This window comes from Aethalodelphis obliquidens, unplaced genomic scaffold (assembly GCF_003676395.1).
Source record: "Aethalodelphis obliquidens isolate GAN/ISIS:26980383/991018 unplaced genomic scaffold, ASM367639v1 scaffold28, whole genome shotgun sequence".
Lineage (NCBI taxonomy): Eukaryota > Metazoa > Chordata > Mammalia > Artiodactyla > Delphinidae > Aethalodelphis > Aethalodelphis obliquidens.
Genome location: NW_020837972.1, coordinates 18,548,413 through 18,570,584, shown reverse-complemented (window position 1 = coordinate 18,570,584; position 22,172 = coordinate 18,548,413). Strand labels below are relative to the sequence as shown.

The 22,172-nt window shown below is 60.7% G+C and overlaps 1 protein-coding gene across 33 annotated transcripts in view; it reads left to right on the top strand.

Moving 5' to 3' along the window:
• NCOR2 (nuclear receptor corepressor 2) overlaps positions 1–20,266 on the top strand; it is a 222,291-nt gene extending 202,025 nt beyond the window's left edge. For 16 of the 33 annotated variants that reach the window (XM_027125072.1, XM_027125085.1, XM_027125077.1 and 13 more), the window contains 17 exons: positions 246–544; positions 2,381–2,735; positions 3,882–4,103; positions 4,673–4,927; positions 5,763–5,912; positions 6,039–6,158; positions 6,249–6,468; positions 8,648–9,189; positions 10,242–10,391; positions 10,619–10,764; positions 11,264–11,457; positions 12,326–12,475; positions 13,090–13,238; positions 14,050–14,103; positions 17,049–17,270; positions 18,340–18,519; positions 19,122–20,266. In XM_027125072.1, coding sequence (XP_026980873.1) covers positions 246–544; positions 2,381–2,735; positions 3,882–4,103; positions 4,673–4,927; positions 5,763–5,912; positions 6,039–6,158; positions 6,249–6,468; positions 8,648–9,189; positions 10,242–10,391; positions 10,619–10,764; positions 11,264–11,457; positions 12,326–12,475; positions 13,090–13,238; positions 14,050–14,103; positions 17,049–17,270; positions 18,340–18,519; positions 19,122–19,303 — 3,590 coding nt within the window. In that variant the 3' untranslated portion in view covers positions 19,304–20,266. Of the gene's footprint in view, positions 1–245; positions 545–2,380; positions 2,736–3,881; positions 4,104–4,672; positions 4,928–5,762; positions 5,913–6,038; positions 6,159–6,248; positions 6,469–8,647; positions 9,190–10,241; positions 10,392–10,618; positions 10,765–11,263; positions 11,458–12,325; positions 12,476–12,841; positions 12,997–13,089; positions 13,239–14,049; positions 14,104–17,048; positions 17,271–18,339; positions 18,520–19,121 lie in introns of those variants that run through there. The other 17 variants (XM_027125092.1, XM_027125091.1, XM_027125090.1 and 14 more) reach the window with 15 other exon arrangements.
• The last annotated feature ends 1,906 nt before the right edge of the window (positions 20,267–22,172 follow it).

Here is a 22,172-nt window from a genome sequence, read left to right as displayed (position 1 = left end):
GCATCTTATCTATGTTATCTCACTGAATGTTCATGACTTGGTGAGGGGTTTCAGTTACTCCTCCCATTCTATATGTGAAGAAATTGAGGCTCAGAGAGGGCAAGTCATGTGCTCAAGGTCACACAGCAAGTGACGGCTTGAACCCAGGTAGTCTGGCTCCAGAATCTGCCAGCATGGAGGCCCCAGGTTAGGATGGGTGAGGTGGGGTGCAGGTGCAAGGGTCAACGCCCCATCCTCCCCGGCAGGGATCCCACGATCCTACGTGGAGGCCCAGGAAGACTACCAGCGTCGGGAGGCCAAGCTCCTGAAGCGTGAGGGCACGCCGCCCCCGCCTCCCCCGCCCCCACGGGACCTGGCCGAGGCCTACAAGGCCCGGCCCTTGGAGGCCCTGGGCCCCCTGAAGCTGAAGCCGGCCCACGAGGGCCTGGTGGCGACAGTGAAGGAGGCCGGCCGCTCCATCCATGAGATTCCACGGGAGGAGCTGCGGCGCACGCCTGACCTGCCCCTGGCCCCGCGGCCGCTCAAGGAGGGCTCCATCACGCAGGTACGGGCGCGGGGCTGGGCGGCTGGGCCAAGATCGGGGCGGCGGGTGCTGATGGGCACCGCTCTGGCCCCTACAAATGGGGAAACTGAGGCCCAGACTCGTTGAGTGCCATGCCCAGGAGCACACAGCTGCTTATCACTGAGCCGTCATCACGTCCATTCCAGATTCCATGCCAAGGCCTTTAGACTATATCCATGACCTCGTTCACTTGTATTTACAACCCAGGAGAGTCATAGCTATCATCCCCATTCTCCAGGTGGAGAAACTGAGGCCTAGAGAGGTCAAGAAGCTTGCCAGACCCCAGAGCTAGATGTAATAATGAACACCGGTCATGGATCGAACCCCCGATCATGACCATAACACATCATGACTTATCTAACCCTCACAGCAGCACTCTGAGGTAGTTCTCTTACTGTCCTCATTTTAGTGGTGAGCAAACAGGTTCAGAGAGGTTAAACAGCTTGTCCAGGGTCACACAGCAAGTAAACGGCAGTTGTGCATCTCAAATCCAGATGTCCCTAAATCTGCAACGTCTTTGCTTCTTGGCATCCACTTCTCCCACCAGCATGTTGCACCTCACCCTACCCCCACCCCCGTGGCTCTGGCCCCCCAGAGGCCCCAGCCTGGTAGGGGAAGATGAGCTCTGATTGTGTGAGGAGCTCGTCGGTGGAAACCACCTAAGAACTAGTGTCTCTTCCCTTGGTCAGAGGTGGCTGATGTGAATGAGGAAGGAGCGTGGGATCCATCGGGGGCTGTGTGGCTGTGAGGTGGCAGGGACTGGGGAGGGTGTCCAGGAGGCCTACAGTTGGCTAACGGCACAGAGGTGCCCCGGGAGAAGGCAGGAGCGGTGGGAAGATTGTCGAAGGCCAGGGGACGAGTTTGGCTCTCGGCCTCTGGGCAGTTGTGAAGCCATTGGCAGGAGTCCACCATGGATCCAAAAGGGAGGCCAGTCTGATTCTGGAATATTCTTTTTAAAATAAGGGCACTTCCCCTTCTTAAGAAAGTAATTAAAACACTCCCGAAGGGCTTCCCTGGTGGCGCAGTGGTTGAGAGTCCGCCTGCCAATGCAGGGGACACGGGTTCGTGCCCCGGTCCGGGAAGATCCCACATGCCGTGGAGCGACTGGGCCTGTGAGCCACGGCCGCTGAGCCTGCGCGTCCGGAGCCTGTGCTCCGCAACGGGAGAGGCCACAACAGTGAGAGGCCCGCGTACGGCAAAAAACAAAAAAAAACCACTCCTGAATAAAAGCAGAGTTCTCTTACTTGGCAAAGACACAGAGCCCACCGTATCCTGGGTTTCCCCGGCCTGCGCAGACAGGGTGGGGTCTTCTCCCAGGCGGCTGGGCTGCAGCTCGTCCGTGACCCATGTTTCTTCAGCTGCCCTTTCTGGCCGTAGAGCAAACATGAACCTGTGCCCTGACCTCTGAGACTTGAGCCTCAGGGCGGTGGGACTGGATTTTGCGGCTGGCTTTTCTGGCTTGGCATTGGGTGGGCCGCCGAGGGTCCCAGACTGACAGGAAGAAGGTATTTGCCCTCATGGGGGTGTTAAGTCTCTTTCCAGCAAACCCCAAGGGCCAACAGAGGTTCCCCCACTTGCTCCAGGAAGGGCTGACCTCTGAACTTTGTGCCCCCTTCTGCAGCCCCCCAGGTGGCTCCGGTGGCCAGGGTCCAGGACAGGGGTGGGCAGGGCAGGGACAGGTGTGCGCTCATCTTAGGCTTAGCAAAGCCCTTCCTCCCCCGCCCCTGGAGGCATGAGATGTCGCTCCCATTTCATAGCTGAGAAACTGAGGCTCAGAGCGGTTGTGTAGCTGATGCTTATGCCCCCCTTGCCCCTCAGGGCACCCCGCTCAAGTATGACACCAGCACGTCCTCCACCGGCTCCAAAAAGCACGACGTGCGCTCCATCATCGGCAGCCCCGGCCGGACGTTCCCGGCGGTGCACCCGTTGGACGTGATGGCCGACACCCGGGCGCTGGAGCGCGCCTGCTACGAGGAGAGCCTGAAGAGCCGGCCGGGCGCTGTCAGCAGCTCGGGGGGCTCCATCACCCGGGGGGCCCCGGTCATCGTGCCTGAGCTGGGCAAGCCACGGCAGAGCCCCCTGACCTACGAGGACCACGCGGCGCCCTTCGCCAGCCACCTGCCCCGCGGATCACCGGTGACCACACGGGAGCCAACCCCGCGCCTGCAGGAGGGTGCGTGGGGCGGGGCGCGAGGTGGGGCGGGGCGCGAGGTGGGGCGGGGCCACGGGGTGGGGCGGGGCCTCGGTGGGCTCCGGTCTCTGAAACTGCCTTACCATCCACTCCTTAGCTTAGGAGCATCCTCCGGGCCACCACATCCATTCCACCTGCCAGACCAGTGGGTTCTACCTCCAAACCATCCTCAGGCTTCTCACCATCTCTCGGCCACCTCCAGATCACCTGGCTTCCCTGACTTCTCTCTTGTCCTGCTAATAATCTGCTCCCCAAACGGCAGCCTGAATACTTTTTTGAAATATTTACATCAGATTACGCCACTGTTCTGCTTAAATCTTTCTAGTGACTTCTCACTGCACTTAGGAAAAAGTCACCCTTTTCCGCCATGGCCTTGGGAGCCTGCAGGATCCCGCCCCACCCACCTTTCCATCTTACTGCCAAATTCCTTTATCTGCTGCTTTATGTCTCTTCCTTGACCACACTCAGCTCATTCTTTGCTCAAGACCTTTGCACGTGCTGTCCCCTGTGCCTGAAATCCGCCCCCGCCCCCCGCCCACCACCCGCCTTTCAGATCTTTACCTAACTGGTTTCTTTTGCACCCTTCAGGACTCTGTTCAAATGTCACATCCTCAGGGAGGCCTCTTATGACCACCCTCCCCCCTTCAGTATTCTGGTCACATTCTGTCACATTTAAAAATTTTCTTCAGAGCATTTATTACTCTGAGATCCTTTTTCGATGACTAGTTGATCATCTGTGTCCTGCATTGAATGTCAGCCCCACGGGGGCCAGGATTTTTCTGTTTTGTTCAGCAGGGGAGCCCTAGCGCTTAGAAAGTGCTCGGCATGTCGTAGACACTTAATAAATATTTTTGGTTGATTGAAGGAATGCACAAGAAAGGGAACGAAGGAAAGAAAGAATGAACTTTTTAAAAGAGCTAAAAAACAGAAGTGAGTGAATGAATAAATAAAAGGAAAAATGAACTAGACACAAATGGATGGATGACGAGGCCTGGTCCCTGGGGATCCCAGAGACCCTACCCTCAAATGACTTCCCCTAAGCGCTAGCCTTGGCAGCCCCCGTGTTGGAGGCTGGGACACCTACGGCACAGAGGTCTGATGCCATCCCCACTTGGCCCGTCCCCACAGGCAGCCTCTCGTCCAGCAAGGCGTCCCAGGATCGGAAGCTGACGTCCACGCCCCGTGAGATTGCCAAGTCCCCGCACGGCACTGTGCCTGAGCACCACCCCCACCCCATGTCGCCCTACGAGCACCTGCTCCGGGGTGTGAGTGGCGTGGACCTGTACCGTGGCCACATCCCGCTGGCCTTTGACCCCACCTCCATACCCCGTGGGATCCCTCTGGATGCAGGTGATTGTCCCGGACCCATAGAACCCTGCGGCATCAGTGTCAGCCCGAGGGCTCCTCGGGCATCAACTAGCTGCCACTAGGTGGGGAAACTGAGGCATGGTGGGGGGGAGACCCAACAGTGTAATCATGTCAACAGTTTAGGTGAGAAACAGAATTTCTCTTAGGGGTCTGAGGGACATGCTGGGTTAAACGTTTTTCAGTGGTTTTCTTTTCCTGCGGAACTTATCAGTGCCTTTAAAATTGCAAATGTATCAAAAGAGGGCTCAAGGGTGAGCGTTCCCCAGACGGACGTGATCTGAAAATCCGTTTAGCAGGATGCAGCCCTTAGGTGTTTTAGTGATCCCCATTTTGGATGCTCTGTGTTTGGGGGGATTTCCGTCCAAAGAACATTATCAGTCAGAGGCGCCCACGTGTGTGTTGGGGCAGTGAGGGTTTTTCTCCTTCTAGGCTCTCAGTTCTGTGTTCTGGGGGGTGTTTGGGAGAAGCTGTGAGGGCATTGAGACCGGCGGGGTGGGGTGGCATTCCCAGCCGAAGTGTGGGCCGGCCTGACCTTGCTCCCCTTCTCCCAGCAGCCGCTGCCTATTACCTGCCCCGGCACCTGGCTCCCAACCCCACCTACCCACACCTGTACCCGCCTTACCTCATCCGCGGCTACCCCGACACGGCGGCACTGGAGAACCGCCAGACAATCATCAACGACTACATCACCTCGCAGCAGATGCACCACAACGCGGCCACCGCCATGGCCCAGCGAGCTGACATGCTGAGGGGCCTGTCGCCCCGCGAGTCCTCGTTGGCGCTCAACTACGCCGCCGGCCCGCGAGGTGGGTGGGGCAGAGCGCTGCCAGTCACGTGGGTGGGCAGAACCCACCCCCCAGAATTGGCCTTATTCCGGGTCTGCGCAGGGTCCTGAGAGCACAGGACACGTGTGTGCCCACGCGTGCACGTCTGTCCCTGCCGAGGCGGCTAGAGCAGCTGCCTTAGAGGCTCAGGTTGTATCACTGCGCTGAGAGCACACACAGACCTGGCAGGTGGTGCAAGGTTGTGTGTGCTGTGTGTCCTGGATGCACACACACGAGCTCTGCACGTGCTTGTGTCCTCTTGGTATGTGTGGTCCCCGGAGTTTAAAAAAAAAGATGGAAATGTGAGGCTGTTTGAACTTCAGGTTCCCTTGAGTCGAAACCAGCCCGTGGTTGCTTTGCATATGCATATTACAGTCGCCTTGTGGAAACACTTCTGGAATGTGCTTCCGGAACAACCAAGTACTAGTTACGGTCCAGTTGGTAAAACTGGTCACACTAGGTATTTCATACAGTGGGGACTGAGTACCAGGAAAGGACTGCATAGGGTCAAAGGCAAAAAGGGCACACCAAGAGCACACCAAAAGAGCAAAACGGGCATAGCGAGGTATGCAGGGCTGCCAACTGCAAGCCACATCCACTTCAGGGTTTGGGAGCGAAGGGACAGGGTGCTGTGAGCACCCGGCATTCAGAGAAGGGTCCTGCGGGCCCGGTGCGGGGACCAAGGAGGGAGCATCCGGCCGTGCTGCTTCTCAGAGGACACGCGGCGCTCCACTGGCTGGGGTGGTCCAGCCAGGAGGCAGCCTGGCCCCTCTCCTCCCCCGACCGCTGCAGCCCGGCCCCACCTCCTCTCTCACAGGCATCATCGACCTGTCCCAAGTGCCACACCTGCCTGTGCTGGTGCCCCCGACACCAGGCACTCCAGCCACCGCCATGGACCGCCTAGCCTACCTCCCCACGGCACCGCAGCACTTCAGCAGCCGGCTCAGCAGCTCCCCGCTCTCCCCAGGTGAGGCCCCCACCCCCGTTCTGGGTGTCCTCGGGCAGATGCCTTGCCCTCTCTGTTCCACCCTGGAAGACAAATCCAGAGCCCTTCCTGTGTCCGGGGCTGAGCCACAGGCCTTTGGGTTTCCAGGAGGCCCCACCCACTTGACAAAACCCACGGCCACGTCCTCGTCCGAGAGGGAGCGGGAACGGGAGAAGTCCATCCTCGCGTCTACCACCACGGTGGAGCACGCGCCCATCTGGAGGCCCGGTAGGACGGCGGAGCCGCCAGCACGCGCCCCAGCGGTCCCTGTGGCTGCGCGTGGCCCGCCCTTCTGATCCCACGGCTTGTTTCCACCAGGTACGGAGCAGAGTGGCGGCGGCGGCGGCGGTGGCGGCGGCGGCGGTGGGGGTGGGAGCAGCGGCAGCCGCCCCGCCTCCCACTCCCACCAGCACTCGCCCATCTCACCCCGGACCCAGGACGCCATCCAGCAGAGGCCCAGCGTGCTGCACAACACGGGCATGAAGAGCATTATCACCTCCGTGGAGCCCAGCACGCCCACGGTCCTGAGGTGGGCCAGGTTGGCACAGGGGAGGGGACAGGCGGGGGGGGGGTGGTCACTGGATACAGGTTGGGGGGATGCGCAAGTGTACCGATGGGTTGGGAGGTATACGGGAGAGTGAGCGATGGCTGGGCAGGTAGGTGGGTGAGAAGGTAAAGAGATGGGTGATTGGGTTAGTTGGATGGGTGGGTGGATAGATGAATGGATGGACGGGTGGATAATAGACTTTGGGTGGGTAAGTGGGTGGATGACAGGTGAGTAGGTAGATGCCTAGGTGGGTCAGTGGTGGATAGATGGGTGGCGGAGCTAGATGAACGGGCAGGTGGGGGGTAGATGGATGATAACAGCAGGTGGGTGGGTGGATGGATGGACGGTTGTGTTAGAGAGCTAGGTGAATAGGTGGATGGATGGAGGTGGGTGAACAGATGGTGGGTAATTGGATGGAGGTTGGGTTAGATGGGTGAGCAGGTAGGTGGATGGATGGGTAGATGGGTGAGTAGATAGGTGATGGGTTGAGTAGGTGGGTGGATGGGTGGTTAGGTTGGGTTAGGTAGGTAGGTGGGGAGGTGGGTGGATAGATGGGTAGGTGGACAGGTGATGAGTTGGGTAGATGGCTGGGGGGGTTGGGTGGGTAGATGGATGACGAGTTGGGTGGGTGGATGGGGGAGTAGTTGGGTAGGTCGTCGAGTTCAGGAATGGAGTCTGGAGCGGAGAGGGAGAGGCAGAGTGAGGCCTGTGAGGAGGGCCTTTCCCGTTCCTCCCAGGATTCAGCAGGGCCCTACAGGGAGGAGATGGTGTCTCTCTTGCCTGGACAAAGTCCAGAGGTTCCGTGAAGATGGGAGAAGCTGCAGAGGTCCCATATGTGTCCCCCCCGCCACCCCCCGGAGTCCACTTCCTATCACAACAGGCCCAAGACCCACCTCCCACCCCCTGCCCAAGGTCTGTGGGCAGAGCTGCCTGACGGGGGAGGGAGCCTCCCCGATACCCCTGCCCACCAGCGACAGTTCAGAGGCGGCTGCTTCTTCCAAAATGAAGTATCCGTTCATGCAAGCGTGCTTCCATTTGGCTAGTCTAAATCATACCTTCCCCACCACCATTCCCATTATGAAAAATGACATCATTTCCCAAGCACACAGGCTTGTTCTCTCTGAGTCAGGTCCCCAGCAGGTACGCATGGAAGGAGCGCCGGAGTCTCAGAGTGGGGCACCCAGGCGTGAGCTCCCACCAGCAACCACCAGTGAGAGGCTATAGCAGGGACATCAAGCTGAATTAAGACCCCTGGGAGAGAGGGTTAGCACAAGGCTTCCTCATGGAAAACGCTAGGCTTGGCAGGCCACAAGAGATGGTGTCGGGCCAGCTCACGTCCAAGCCTGTTTCCTCATCTGCAGAGCAGGGATAGTTACATTGACCCTGTGAAGGTCAGAGAGAGGGCATCTGTGCACTCCTTCTTCCTGGTAGGCCTGCGGTGGGTCTCCTGCCCTGTGCTGGGTACGGGGGACACGGTAATGGGTGACGCACGCAGTGCCCTCTGAGGGCTTGTGGGCTAGACCCATAAGCCTCTGGGGTAAGGAAGAGCGCTCCAGGCAGAGGGGATGACAGGGAGCCCTGTGTGGCCCCACTGCCCTGTCCTTTAACCACCCGCCCTAGCCCGCCCTCTGGGCCTTTGCCCTGTGGCTCCCTCATTTCCTCCCCAGCGCATGTGCCAGCCCCTCAGAGTCCTCCGTGAGCCCTGCCTAAGAGCTCCCTTGCCATTCTCTTAGCAGAACGTGACCCAGACTCGTTCACCGAGCAGTTGCCACACTGATAGGGGTTTAATTTATCACGTTATCACATTAAGACGTGCGTAGTCTGTCTTCTCACCTAGAACGTACGGTGCTGTTGTCTGTTCTGTGCACTGCCGTACCCCAGTGTCTAGAACGGCGCCTGACACGTAGTAGGTGCTCAGTAAAAAGTTTTGGGCTGACGAGCTGATGGGCTGGATGGACGGCAGGTGGATGGTGTAGGTGAGGCCACATGGCACGGGGGCTCGCAGGTCACGGTAGGCAGCATTTATTCTGAGAGCAGTAGGGAGAGTGGGAGCTCCTCCGGGCAGGGGAGACTCCGCAGGGTGTCAAAGTGAGGGAGTGACCCTGCCTCGGCCTCACAGGCCCCGGCTGTGGCTCGTGCAGCTGCTGATCCTCCCTCTCCCCTCCCCCAGGTCCACCTCCACCTCCTCGCCTGTCCGCCCGGCCGCCACATTCCCACCCGCCACCCACTGCCCACTGGGTGGCACCCTCGACGGGGTCTACCCCACCCTCCTGGAGCCTGTCTTGCTGCCTAAGGAGGCCCCGCGGGTCACCCGGCCCGAGCGGCCCCGAGCAGACGCCGGCCACACCTTCCTCGCCAAGCCCCCAGCCCGCGCGGGGCTGGAGCCCGCGTCCTCCCCCGGCAAGGGCTCCGAGCCCCGGCCCCTGGCGCCGCCTGGCTCCGGCCACGCAGCCATCGCCCGCGCCCCGGCGAAGGGCATCACGCCCCACCACGCCAGCCCGGACCAGCCAGCGCCGCCCGCCTCGGCCTCGGACCTGCACCGGGAAAAGACTCAAAGTAAACCCTTTTCCATCCAGGAATTGGAACTCCGTTCTCTGGGTAAGACCACCCTGACAGCGGCCACCTTCATAGACGCGATAATCATGCGTCAAATTGCTCACGATAAAGGGCCGCGAGAAGGAGGTTCGCTGGCCAACGACTCCCCTCGCGATGGTAAGACTCCTGGCCCCACTGCCCACCCGCTCCGTCTTGTGGCCTAAAGATATTTTCAGATCTCTGCTTTTTATTTTTCCCCCATTTTTCGTTGGTTTTGGTTTTTTGTTTTGAAAGTCGTCTTCGTCGATTGCACGCTCTGATGGTTCCTCCAGCCGCGCACACCCGCTCTGAGCGGGGGGCAGCCTCATCCTTTGCACATCGTTTTATCATGATTTTTTTGTGTTGTTTTGGATTTTCGCTTTTTTTCCTTTAATGAATGGATCTGTGATTTTGACTTTAGCCGCGCCTCCCATCTCCCCCTTTGCGCCTTTGTCTGGGGAGCGGGGCTGCAGAGGGGCGCAGGCCGATGCCTCCCGCCCCCCCGGCATTCGGTGCAGAGAAGACGGGGTGGGGGGAGCGCCGCCACTCTCCAGGAGGAGCTGGGAACCTGCCCCCTGCGTCCTGCCCAGGTCATGAGGGCGTCTTGGGGGTACTCTGCCCCACGCTCCCCTTGCCAATCCACCAGCCAGCAGCCCCGGGGACGAGGGGCGTCCTCCATGCTGGAGCGGGGCTGTGGCCCGGGGGGGACACTGGGACCTGAGTGTCGCTCCCGCCCCAGCCCTCACCGACCTCACTCCCTCACTGCCCGTCCGCTGCCCCTACACTCCCTTCGCAGAGCCTCATCCTCCCCCGTCACTCTGCCCGCCCCTGGCCCGCCAGCACCACCGGGTTCCGTCTCCGTCCCTTTTCCCACCTGTGCTGCTGTCCAGCTCTCCCTCTGCTTGGATCTCTCCCTGTGCCCCTCCGCCCTCCTGCCTGTACGTCCTGTTCTCTGCGCTGCTTCCGTGTCCAGCTCTCTCTACAGCCCTCTCTCCCTGCAGCCCCCGTCCCTCTTTTCTCACTCTGCCCCCACCCCTGGCCGGCCAGCAGACCCCACGCTGGCTCACTCCCTCTCCCTTGGCCCCAGCTCCCACCCCCGGCCTGGGGGACCCCGCCAGTGTGGGAGGGGAGGCTGGGAGGGGCAGCCTGGCCCTGGCGCTTGCCTGACTTGTGGCCTCACCCGGCTTCAGGTTACCACGGCGGCGGCTACAGCCCTGATGGGGTGGAGCCCGTCAGCCCCGTGAGCTCACCCAGCCTGACCCATGACAAGGGGCTCCCCAAGCACCTGGAGGAACTCGACAAGAGCCACCTGGAAGGGGACCTGCGGCACAAGCAGCCAGGTAGGGTCCTGCCCTGCCTCCGAGCCCCCTCCCGCCCCCCCCACGTGTGAGACAGGGACAGTTGTCACCCCATCGCGCAGGTGGGGAAACTGAGGCACTCAGAGGTGGCGGAATCGGCCTCGCACCACAGCTCAGAGGGCAGAGCCGGGCTCTGAGGGCAGCAGCCCCGCCAGGCACACGCCTCGCGCCCCTCAGCCACGCCCTGACCTGCTCTGCTCTGCCCGCAGGCCCGGGGAAGCTCAGCGGCGAGGCTGCACACCTCCCACACCTGCGGCCGCTGCCCGAGAGCCAGCCCTCGTCCAGCCCGCTGCTCCAGACCACGCCAGGGGTCAAAGGTCACCAGCGGGTGGTCACGCTGGCACAGCACATCAGTGTAACTACCCCTCCTCTGCCCCCTCCTCATTGCCTTTGTACCTGGGGTGGGACCCGGCCCCGAGGAAGGGGGGGGAGGGTCCACGCACTGTCTGGTGGGTAAACTGAGTCCTGGTGAAGTGAGCCAGGGATCTGGGGGTTGGTGAGGGCAAGCCATGCCAGGGGTCCCAGAGTCTCAAACTCAGGTGCTATATCCGCCCCCTCATCCAGCTGACGGAGCCTCAGGTGCACGAGCCCAGCCGCGATCCACATCTTACACACGCTGGGCAGGGGAACCCGACCCACCTGGGGGCCCACTTTGAGACTCGGGCCAGTGCCCCCACCCCATGCACTTGGGGGCATTGAGGCCGTGTGGGCAGGCCCGAAGCCCCCTGGGGAGCCAAGGACCAAGCCCCCGGGTTCTGCCCCCAAAGCTCAGTCCAGCCCTCACCCCGCCTGGAAGGTTCTGGCAGATGGCTGGCGCCTGACCCTGCTCCTGTCCCCTGACCCTTGGCCTACAGGAGGTCATCACGCAGGACTACACGCGGCACCACCCGCAGCAGCTCAGCGCGCCCCTCCCTGCCCCCCTTTACTCCTTCCCTGGAGCCAGCTGCCCCGTCCTGGACCTTCGCCGCCCACCCAGCGACCTCTACCTCCCAGCCCCGGACCATGGCGCCCCGGCCCGTGGCTCACCCCACAGTGAAGGGGGCAAGAGGTGAGTGGCGGTGGGAGACAGGGTGCCCCTTGCTGGTCACCACCAAGAGGGCTCTGTTAGGTGTCTGCTGCGGGAAGCTTGAGCCCAGTAAAGTGCGAGGCCCGCCTGGAGCCATTGCACATATGAGAAACCGAGGTTCAGGGAGACCAGGGAGTTTGCTCAAGGTCACGGCGCAGCTGGACAATAGCTGTTACATAAGCCACACTCGGGGGGATTCCAGGCACCAAGCTGAATACTTCACACCTGTTAACCAGGATCCTCACCACAACCTTGGGAAGCGTAGGCAGTGTTATCCCATTTCACAGACAAAGAAACCGAGGCACAGAGCAGTGAATTCACTTGCCTATAGGGACGCAGCCATTAAGTGGCGGAGCAGGGATTCGAAGCAGAGCCGTGTGATGTGAGAGCCACCTCCTAACGGGCACATACACACTTGCACTCCTGGTTACCCCTGGGGGGCTCCCTGGTCAGAGAGGAGAGGAACGGGGAGGGACCCCCGCTCTAGGATGAAGGAGCCATTCCGGGTGGCGCACAGAGTTGGGGAGACAGCGGCATGTCTTTGGGGGAACAGTGGGGTCCCTAGCGTCGGGGTGCAGCAGGGGTTCAGCCAGATTCAGCCCACGGCCTGTGCTTGCGTGGCCCACGAGCTAAAGATGATTTTACGTTTCTAAAGAAGGAGAATATACAGCAGAGACTACAAGTGGCCCACGACGCCTGAAATGTTTGCTATCTGACCCTTTGCAGGAAAAGCGTGCTAACCCCTGGTTTAGAACGAGGCAGGGCTTAGCGGGGAGTGGAGAAAGGGATGCGCCCCTTTCAAGAGGGAGCCCTGAGCTCTGACCACCGCGGGGACCCTCTCTCCGCCCAGGTCTCCAGAGCCAAGCAAGACGTCAGCCTTGGGCAGCAGTGAGGATGGTATAGAACCTGTGTCCCCGCCGGAGGGCATGGCAGAGCCCGGGCATCCCCGGAGCACCGTGTACCCGCTGCTGTACCGGCACGGGGAGCAGGTGGAGCCCAGGTACCTGCACAGCAGCCCCTCCCCTTCCTGGGGCACTCAGGACTCGGGCCCTTGCCCACCTGCGGCCTCGATCCACCACTGTGCAGCTGGGGGCTTGGCAAGGGCTTTGGGGTGCAGCCAGGGGGCCTCAGACCCGCTAAACAAGGTCAAAACTTGACAGACCTCCACGGCTGCTTCCTGAGCCTTGGGCTGGGGTCTCTTAGCTCAGGCCCGGCCCCTGTTGCCGGCACTTGAGGATCTGAGAAATAAAGAGCTAAGTGTACTGGACCAAACTGGGGCCCCGGGGAGCGGGGGGGATGGAGGTGGAGAGAAAGGGCCCCCTGACCTCAGGGGCAGACGTGGTCTGAGCCCACTTTGGTTCCCGAGGCTCTTTTCTGGGAGTCCGGCTATTGCAGGTAGACAGGCGTGGCCCACCGGGGCAGCTGGGGCTCTGCAGAGACACCCTGAGCCCAAGGATAGGTGGATGACAGAGGGGATTTCGGAAGACATGGGCCCTAAGAAGTGGGGGAGGCAAGCACGAGGTGGGAGAAGCTTCATTCTGAATTTCTAAGGCAGCTCAGGTGGTAAGCTCCCCGTCGTCAAGGGAACTGACCTGGGGTGTCTGACCCTCGCAGCAGGATGGGCTCCAAGTCCCCCGGCAACACCAGCCAGCCGCCGGCCTTCTTCAGCAAGCTGACCGAGAGCAACTCGGCCATGGTCAAATCCAAGAAGCAGGAGATCAACAAGAAGCTGAACACCCACAACCGGAACGAGCCAGAATACAGTAAGGGGCCCACCCTCCTTGGGGGCGGGGCTACCAGGGCCCACCCTCCTTGGGGCGGGGCTACCAGGGCCCGCCCTCCTTGGGGGCGGGGCCACCAGGGGCTGGGGGTTAGCACAGCCGGGTGGACCCGCCGGCCTGTCACCTCACGTTCAGGGAGCCCGCGTTGTCCCTCCTTTTCCCGTAGGCATTTGCTGGGTTGTCACAGCATGATGCCCGGCACACGGGGGGCACTCGGGGGGTATTGGCACGCACGGGTCTGTTCGTAGTGGGCGCCAGAGATCGGGGTCACGCCCTTACGAGGACCCCGTGTGTACCCCACGCACGATGCGCCTCACACCTGTGATTTGTTTTCCCCATTTATGCGGTTACTGGACGTAAATCCTAGCTTAGCTCTACCCTGTCAGCACAGAGCCGGGCACATAGCAGCTGCTCGAGAGAACACATGAGCGGGTGAAGCAACGAGTGAAGGAACCTCACATCCCGGCCTCGGAAGACTCACTAGCGCGGGGAGCTCGGGGCCCTGCAGAGGCTTTTCTCTTTCTGGGGCTGGAGTCGCAGCCTTGCAGACAGTCCCTGGCCCAGGCTGCTAAGTCCAGAACCTTGCCAAGTGTTGTGCCTGGGCCAGTAGGTCAGCAGCCTCAGGGGGCTGGCTCGAAATGCCGACTCTCAGGCCCTGCCCCAGCCCTGCTAAATCTGTCTGCATTGCGCAAGCTCCCAGGTGGTGCACCTTGCCGAGACCAGACAGGGGACGTAGGGGGGAAGGTGCTTTCCGGGACCTGTAGGCCTCACCCATCTCGTCGTCCCCCTCCAGATATCGGCCAGCCCGGGACGGAGATCTTCAACATGCCCGCCATCACCGGAGCAGGTAACCCGGTCACCCTGGGCTGCTCGGCCGACAGCCCGTCCCCTCCCTGCCCCTCCCCCGTCACTGTGCGCCCAGGGAGGTCAAGCTGGGTGTCTGGACCTGGAAGGAGACTTGGGAGTGAGGCCTCGGAGGTCACTGGGCCTCACATCAGCCGTAGCCATGGTGACAGGTGGCCTTTCATAGTTCAAGTGTGTCCCCTCCTCTGCGGTGGGGATGCAGACACACACAAGAGGCCGGCGGGGTCTGGCGAGGAGTGTCTGTTTGGAGTTCAATTTCAAGGCCTTCTGGTGCATGTAGGACAGAATTAGAATCACACACAACTACCCGGAACCTGTCTGTTGGGATCTCGGATGGAGATGTGAGTGTGTGGAGTGGGCCTGTGTGTGCACGTGGGCGTTTTTTGTAGGTGGAGCATCGGTTTTACTGGAAAATTCCATCCAGGGAGCTGGGGAAACAGTGCAGATGTATTCCAGAGATGAGTGTAAAATTCACACACATTTTTTAAAATATAAATTTATTGTATTTATTTATTTTTGACTGTGTTCGGTCTTCGTCGCTGCACACGAGCTTTCTCTAGTTGCAGCAAGCGGGGGCTACTTTTTGTTGCCGTGCACGGACTTCTCGATGCGGAGCACAGGCTCTAGGCGCGTGGGCTCAGTAGTTGTGGCTCGCGGGCTCTAGAGCGCAGGCTCAGTAGTTGTGGTGCACAGGCTTAGTTGCTCCGCGGCATGTGGGATCTTCCCGGACTAGGGCTTGAACCCGTGTCACCTGCATTGGCAGGTGGATTCTCAACCACCACTGCACCACCAGGGAAGCCCTCACACACATTTTTACACTGAAACGTAAGCCTTCTATGATGGTTTGGAGCCTGTGGGGTTACACTGTGCATTTTGGCTGCCTCTGTAGAAGGACTGGGACGGGGCTTTGGGGAAACACCTGGTGTCTGGTGTGAAGCAGCTGAGCCAGAGCAGACAGGGCTGACCCTCCGCCAGAGGCCTGCCCGGTATGGGGAGGAACGAGGCATCTTTGGGGGGATGTGCTGACCTTCCCTGAGGGCCGTCGCAGCTCTGGGAATGTGCTGAGCAAAAGGCAGCCATTGGATTTTATCAGGGGGCCACGGGGCCTCTAAATGGGGGTCCCCACTGGGGAATGTCCACCCACCCAGAGACTAGACGCTGGGTGAGCCTCGGGCAATGGGGAGGAGACGATTCGGCCAAAACAACAAGATGGACAGAAATGAATGTTTTCATGTTTCCATTTCAGAGATGCTCATACACCGACGCAGGTGCGTGTGTGTGTAGAAATTCATGCGGTACAAGGAACTTGCATATAAATTAGACTCAACTATTTTTCAAAGCAGTTTAGGCCACACGCACAGAATTTCCCCAGACCCCCGTCTCTGCTGCTTTAGGACTGGAGACGGTCAGCTTCCTGCCTAGCACTGACAGACCATGGACCCGTGACCTTGGGTGGCAGGTTCAGTAACGTCTGTGATCGTAGGATGCCAGCCTACCGAGGAACCATCATGACCTGTATCCCTAACATCTTTTTTCCCACTTCCCAGTGTCTTAGTTTGTAGGATCATAAATGCTTCTCCCCCGTCCCCACCCCACTCACCCCCGCTGGAGATTTTGTTTTTCCTTGACCGACGTGACTTTTTGTAAGTGCTGATGAGGCATGGCCGAGACACAGCTAGAAACCCGTCAAGGGGTCCTGTGGCTGTGAATGAGCTTGAAACTAAAAGGAAGAAAAGGAAGTGAAAACGTAGACAGCAAATTGTGGCTTTAGAAATGTGATTTTAGATGCTGCCGTGTTGCTCCGAGCCTCCCAGGAACCATCGGTCCAGTCTACAGACGAGTTAGGGGTCAGCAAGACCCGTTATTCGGCCACTTGGTAATCATACAACTGACCTGGAGTGGAAGTTTTCAAATCCGTGAAAACTTTGCCCAGTGGCAGGCAGAGAGCTTCGTCGGAGGTTTTTGGAAGCAAAGTCTGGTTTAACAAAAATGCCAAAAAGAGGCACGTTCCCCAGGGTTTGCAGATGTCCCCAGAATGGTTCACAAGCAAACAAGAGAGGGACAGAAAACCTGGTAAACAGAAAACGAGGCGTAACTGGCGTGACTTGGAAGTGGGTGTCTGGAAGGATTCGTGAGGGACAGTTGTTGATCGGACCACTCTGTGCCGGGCGGCCGGGCCGGGGGCGGCCATGTGATTGTTTCCAGCTCTGCCCTGACCCCCCGCACGCACGTAACTGCATGGCTGGACCCCCCTCTCCACCGTCCGTCTCTGCACCTCTTTCTCCTTGTGGCTCCCGGGCGGGGAGAGGGGGTGGGAGGAGAGTTAGGCCCAGCTGTGGGGGCAGACAGGGGGCTTGAGGGTCCCAGGCCTCGCAGGCAAGGGCGGCCGGAGGACCATCTGGTCACCTTCCCTCCATTCCTCCCAGCAGCCCCCGGGAACCAGGGTGGACCCCCCAGCGCCCAGCACTGAGCTCTGGCTTGTCTTAGTTTCCCAGCAGCCCTTCCCCCAAATAAGGGGACCCCCTGATCCCGCTCCCCGTTCCTTTGTAAGGCCACTCGATTTTTTCAAAAAGAAGCAGCCCCAGCTGGGGGTTAGGGATCCAGAAGGGGCTTCTGATTTCCCCGAGGGCAGAGTAGGAATGAGGCTGGGGGGGGGCGGTCATCTAACCACCCCGAGCCCACCTCTTCCCCCACCGGGAATTCCTGAGGGCTTCCAGGGCCCGAGTCAGAGGGAGCCGTCCGCCCCCATCACCCTGCAGCGGAAACACGGGGGGAAGATAGGGAAATCAAGAATCGTTGCTTTGCCAAAATGTGCTCACTGTGTATTCTTTCTTCTCCTCCCTCTCTCCCTCTCTGCTTCTCTCTCCCTCTCTCCCCCTTGTCCCCCCGGCCCCTGCGGCCCCCTTTGTGTGTGTGTCTCTCTCCCAGGCCTCATGACCTGCAGAAGCCAGGCGGTGCAGGAACATGCCAGCACCAACATGGGGCTGGAGGCCATTATTAGAAAGGCGCTCATGGGTAAATATGATCAGTGGGAGGAGCACCCGCTCAGCGCCAATGCTTTTAACCCTCTGAATGCCAGTGCCAGCCTGCCCGCTGCTATGCCCGTAACCGCTGCTGACGGACGGAGGGAACACGCGCTCACCTCGCCAGGTCTGCAGGCCTCCTCCACCCCGTCTGTCCCACCCCGGTGTCATTAATCCTCCCGCCTCCCTCCGCGTTCCTCTGACCAACCCCCCTCCAGCTTTGGAGCTTGTGACTCTATTTTTGTGCGTGTTTGACGTGGTCCTGGAGTTGGGTAACCCCGAGCTGGGCGGACACCCCCCCAGGTGTCTGCGTGGCCCCGGCCCGCCCGCGCCCGCTGGGCCCGAAGGAGCTGCCGCTTTTCTAAAAACACTCACGCCGCTGCCCGAGCCCTGCCCTGCCTCCCTCCCCGGCTGGGCATTCGTCCCGGGATGCCCACGTCCTGGCCCAGCTTGTGTCTCCTTGGGGGAGATCGGGCTGGAGTGAGGACCCACTCTCTCTGTGTGGATCAGGGGTGACCCTTGGGCTCACGGCAGCCAGGCCAGTGGGTCCGGTGTCTGCTGCGGCCACCAAGCATGTTCACGGCTGGCCCTCGGGGCTGATGGGGTGGAGACCAGCATCTGTGTACCAGATCCGAACTCATGAATCAGGGAAACCAGACGGGCTGGCTCGCCCTCTGCCCTGGGTCCCTGATCAACACTCTGCGTATCAGAGCAAGGGCCAGGCAGAGAGTTCTTGAGCCATTTTTCTGACCTGGACACTGTGGCCCTGGGAAGCTTCTGGACTTAATGAGGGCCCAGGCCTGGCCTCAGGGGCCCTGGCTTCTCTGCAGAGGGCCTGCAGCCTGCCCAGCCCCGGCACAGTCCTGGGGCGGTGGTCAGGGTCAAGCCAGAGGCCTGAGGCTCCGTGCTTGAGGTATTAGCCCCTGGCGGGTAGGGGGCCTCGGGGCAGCCTGAGGGGGCTTTGCAAATAGTTCTATCCACTCCCCTAGCAGAGACCCCTCCAGATCCAGGCTCCCGGCTGGGGCTGGCCATCTGGGCGATCTCCTTGGCTTCCCAGGGGGCTGGGCTGCTGTTCCCCCTCCCCGGGGGGCCCGGGAAGCAGGGGTCCAGGGCCTCACCCACCCACCCCCGCCACCTCTACAGTGCGAGCACTGTCCTCAGTCCAACTCGGCCCCTTCCCATGTGTCCCCCTGCAGGTGGTGGCGGGAAGGCCAAAGTCTCTGGCAGACCCAGCAGCCGAAAAGCCAAGTCCCCGGCCCCAGGCCTGGCGTCTGGGGACCGGCCACCCTCCGTCTCCTCAGTGCACTCGGAGGGAGACTGCAACCGCCGGACCCCACTCACCAACCGCGTGTGGGAGGACCGGCCCTCGTCCGCAGGTGGGCCCCGGGGGCGGGCAGGTGGGCCTGGCCGGCTGCCCGAGCACCTACTGTGTGCAGAGCGCGTGGTCAGGCCTGTTCTGAGACACTCGCCCAGGGCCCTGGCCAGCTGAACTGGGGCTCGCAGATGGTCAGGATGCTTCTCGTAAGGGCCCAGGTGGAGGGAAAGAGCACGATTTAGAGCGAGGATGAAGGATTCAGGAAGTGAAGAGAGAGGCCTGTGGGCAAGGGCCGGTCCCACAGGCTTGGGGGGGCCTCAGGGGAGCCCCCGACTTATCCGTGCATGCGAGGAGGTCCCTGGGGGAGGTGCGTGATCTCCCGCAGGTCCAAGAGAGCTCTTGGCTGCAGGACAGACGCAGGGGGGCGAGGACAGGAAGAGCGAGGCGGCTCCCGCTGGGCCAGGCGACAGGCTGCCGGGCATGAATGGCGTGGGAGTGCTGGCAGTGAGGCCAGGTGGGCAGTTTGAGAAAGCTTCCAGGAGACAGAAGGGGTGGGGAGGCAGGAGGCCGAGGCCACAGCTCCTGGGGAGGCGGGTGGGTGGGCCCCTGGGAGCCGCCAGGCTCACCGGGGCCTCCGGGGCTTCTCTCCCGGCCTCTCCGCAGGGTCCACACCGTTCCCCTACAACCCCCTGATCATGCGGCTGCAGGCGGGGGTCATGGCCTCCCCGCCCCCGCCTGGCCTCCCCGCGGGCAGCGGGCCCCTGGCTGGCCCCCATCACGCCTGGGACGAGGAGCCCAAGCCGCTGCTCTGCTCGCAGTACGAGACGCTCTCCGACAGCGAGTGAGGCTCAGAACGGGGTGGGCCGGCAAGTGGCCGGAGCAGCGGGCGGCTGCCGACTCCCCCCACCGAGGAAGGAGCCCCTGAGTCTGCCTGTGCGCCCGTCTGTCCGTCCGTCCGTCCAGAGCCGGCATCCTTGCCTGTCTAAAGCCTTAACTACGACTCCCGCCCCGGCTGGCCCTGTGCAGTGACCTTACTCAGGGGATGTTTACCTGGTGCTCGGGAGGGGAGGGGCCGGGGAGGGGGCACGGCAGGCGTGTGGCGGCCACACGCACACAGCCGGGGCGGCCAGGGACCCAAAGCAGGACGACCACGCACCTCCCACGCCACTGCCTCCCCACCTAACGCATTTGGAACCAAAGTCTAAACTGAGCTAGCAGCCCCCGCACCCGCCCTCTGTCCCCATCCCGCTTAGCACTCTGGACAGACGGACACAGGCCCTGTCCAGGCCCCAGCGCTCTTGTCCCAGTCCCCACGGGCTGCCCCAGCCGACAAGACCGCTGGAAACCAAGTCAGGCCAGATGGGCGGGCGACAGGGCCGGGTGCGGCCTGGGGTGAGCGGCTGCTCCGAGGAACTGGACTGTTTTTTTCATACATCGTTGCCGCAGCGGTGGGAAGGAAAGGCAGGTGTAAATGATATATTGGTTTACAGGGTATATTTTTGATACCTTCAATGAATTAATTCAGATGTTTTAAGCAAGGAAGGACTTACCCAGTATTATTGCTGCTGTGCTTTCGATCTCTGCTTACTGTTCAAGAGGCGTGCGCAGGCCAACAGTCGGTGACCCCATAGTCCGCAGGACCGAGGTGGGGCCGGGGCTGCCAGCTCTCGAGCCCCCCTGCGTCCTCCCTCCCTCCCTTCCTTGGGCAGAATGAATTTGAAGGGGATTCTGTGACCGCCATCTGCGCACGGCGGTGGCGTCCTGTCATTTACACACGTTCTTCTCATTAAAAAGCGAATTATACTCGACTTACAGAGGCTCCTTCTCTCTCTTGGCCCTGGCAGCCAGGAGGACAGGCGACTGGGCCGTGGGGGCGGGGGGGGGGGGGGGGGTGAACGGTTGGAGTGTAACCCTGCGGGGGACAAGGGCACATCCCCTGACTCACCAGTCTCTCCCCTCTGCAGGCGAATATTTACACCCACGGTAAGGATGTCACCGTGCAGACCTTGAACAGTCCCACCCATGGTGAGAGTATTGAATTTTCACACCCACGAGGAGGGTGTCAGATATTCACAGCCATGGTGACGGTATCCAAGAAGGCCATCGTCAGCTCTTAACTGTTAAATACTTTAAAAATTATTCCTGCCCACACTGTGTTAGGGAACAAACAGACCCTTTGCCGTCACTGCTTTGGCTACGCGGCAGAAGAGAGAACAACCCTCCCTCCCAGCTTGGGTCTTGAGGCAGCTGCCAACTGGCGTCTTGCAGCCTTGGTAGAACGTGTCTCAGACACGAGCTGTGTTCCTTCAGGAGCAGAGCCGGAGCTCCAGAGAGGCTGTGGTTCTTTGCCATGGACGTGCATGCAGGATTGGGGCGGGGCAGGGTGTGGGGAGCAGTGGAGGAGAGAACCGAGACCCACGGGATGCAGAAATTCCCATCCCCTGCCCAACCTGTGAACTGGTGGTCAGCCCAGCACCTCGTCTCCCCAGGGTGTGGGCTTGGGCAGGCGGAGAGATGTGCGTCCTCAGGGGACCCTGCCCACCCTCCCTGGAGCTCCAGGTTTACCCTGCGAACCTGTGCGGCAAAATGAGCAGGGGGTCTTTGGAGCCCCGCAGGGCTCAGCTTGGCGCCTGGGCTGTAGTACTGATGCCGACAGGCAGGTGGCAGTGTTGGGCCAGAAAACAGTCTTGTCCAGCTCTGGCCCTCCCTCCGGTCCCGGGTGCAGGCCAGCCCCAACCTGGAATCCAGGATGGGTCAGGTTGTGCTGGCCACACCAGCCACAAGGGGTTGGCCGTGCCTGCTGGTGCCACCAAGCATCCCATGGCAGTTCCCTCAGCTGTAGTCAGACCAGAGTGATACAGGGGTGGCAGGGATACAAGTGTCAGCCCACAGGCTCATCTCTGCCATCCCCCTGTCTGCGTGGCCTCAGAATTGACACCACTTGGCACCTAGGGCCAGTGGCACAGACCCCACACAGTGATGTTTGTGGGGTGTAGGGAGAGCTCACGGCCTCCTGGTGCCTGTGAAGGGTCCACCCTCTCTTCCAACCTCACCCAGCCAGTCCTCAGCCCCCCACACCAAAGGGTTCATCCCACCCCCATCATGTTTGGTTTTCTTACTGCTCCATCTTAAAATGGAGGCTCCTGCTGTTCGCTGATCCCCATCTCTCTGGAAAACTCCTACACATACTTCAAAACCCAGCTGGGTCATTCCCTCCTCTAAGAACCCATTATCCCTCCCCATCTTCTCTCTCCTCTGGGTCTTTGCTAACACCCTGCAAGCTACTGGACAGAACCCCACGAGAGCAAAGATCTTGCCTTTCTCTTCCTGACTCTGTTGTTGACTGAGCCCCTAGCGACTGTTGAGCTGAACTGATGCTATGAGGATCCGATTCCATAGAAAATGAGAACGTGATTTGCAAAGTGTAGGACACTTGCTGGCTAATTTCCCAGCGTCTTAGAACACTGTGACGTTGGTTAGAGTGCAGATTCCTGGGCCCCACCCAGAGGATAGGAATGATTCTCTAGGTCCAGGGTTGGGGCTGGGAATCTGTGTTTTCATCCAGCGGCCCAGGTGTTTCTGATGCCCCGGCCCACCAACCCGAAGAGCTGCCGCCCACAGCGGGGGCAGGAACGGGCTGGTCCCTACAGCACTAGGGTTGGCTCAGGACGAGCCCACCTCGGGCCAGGTGACACAGACACTGTGACAGCTGAC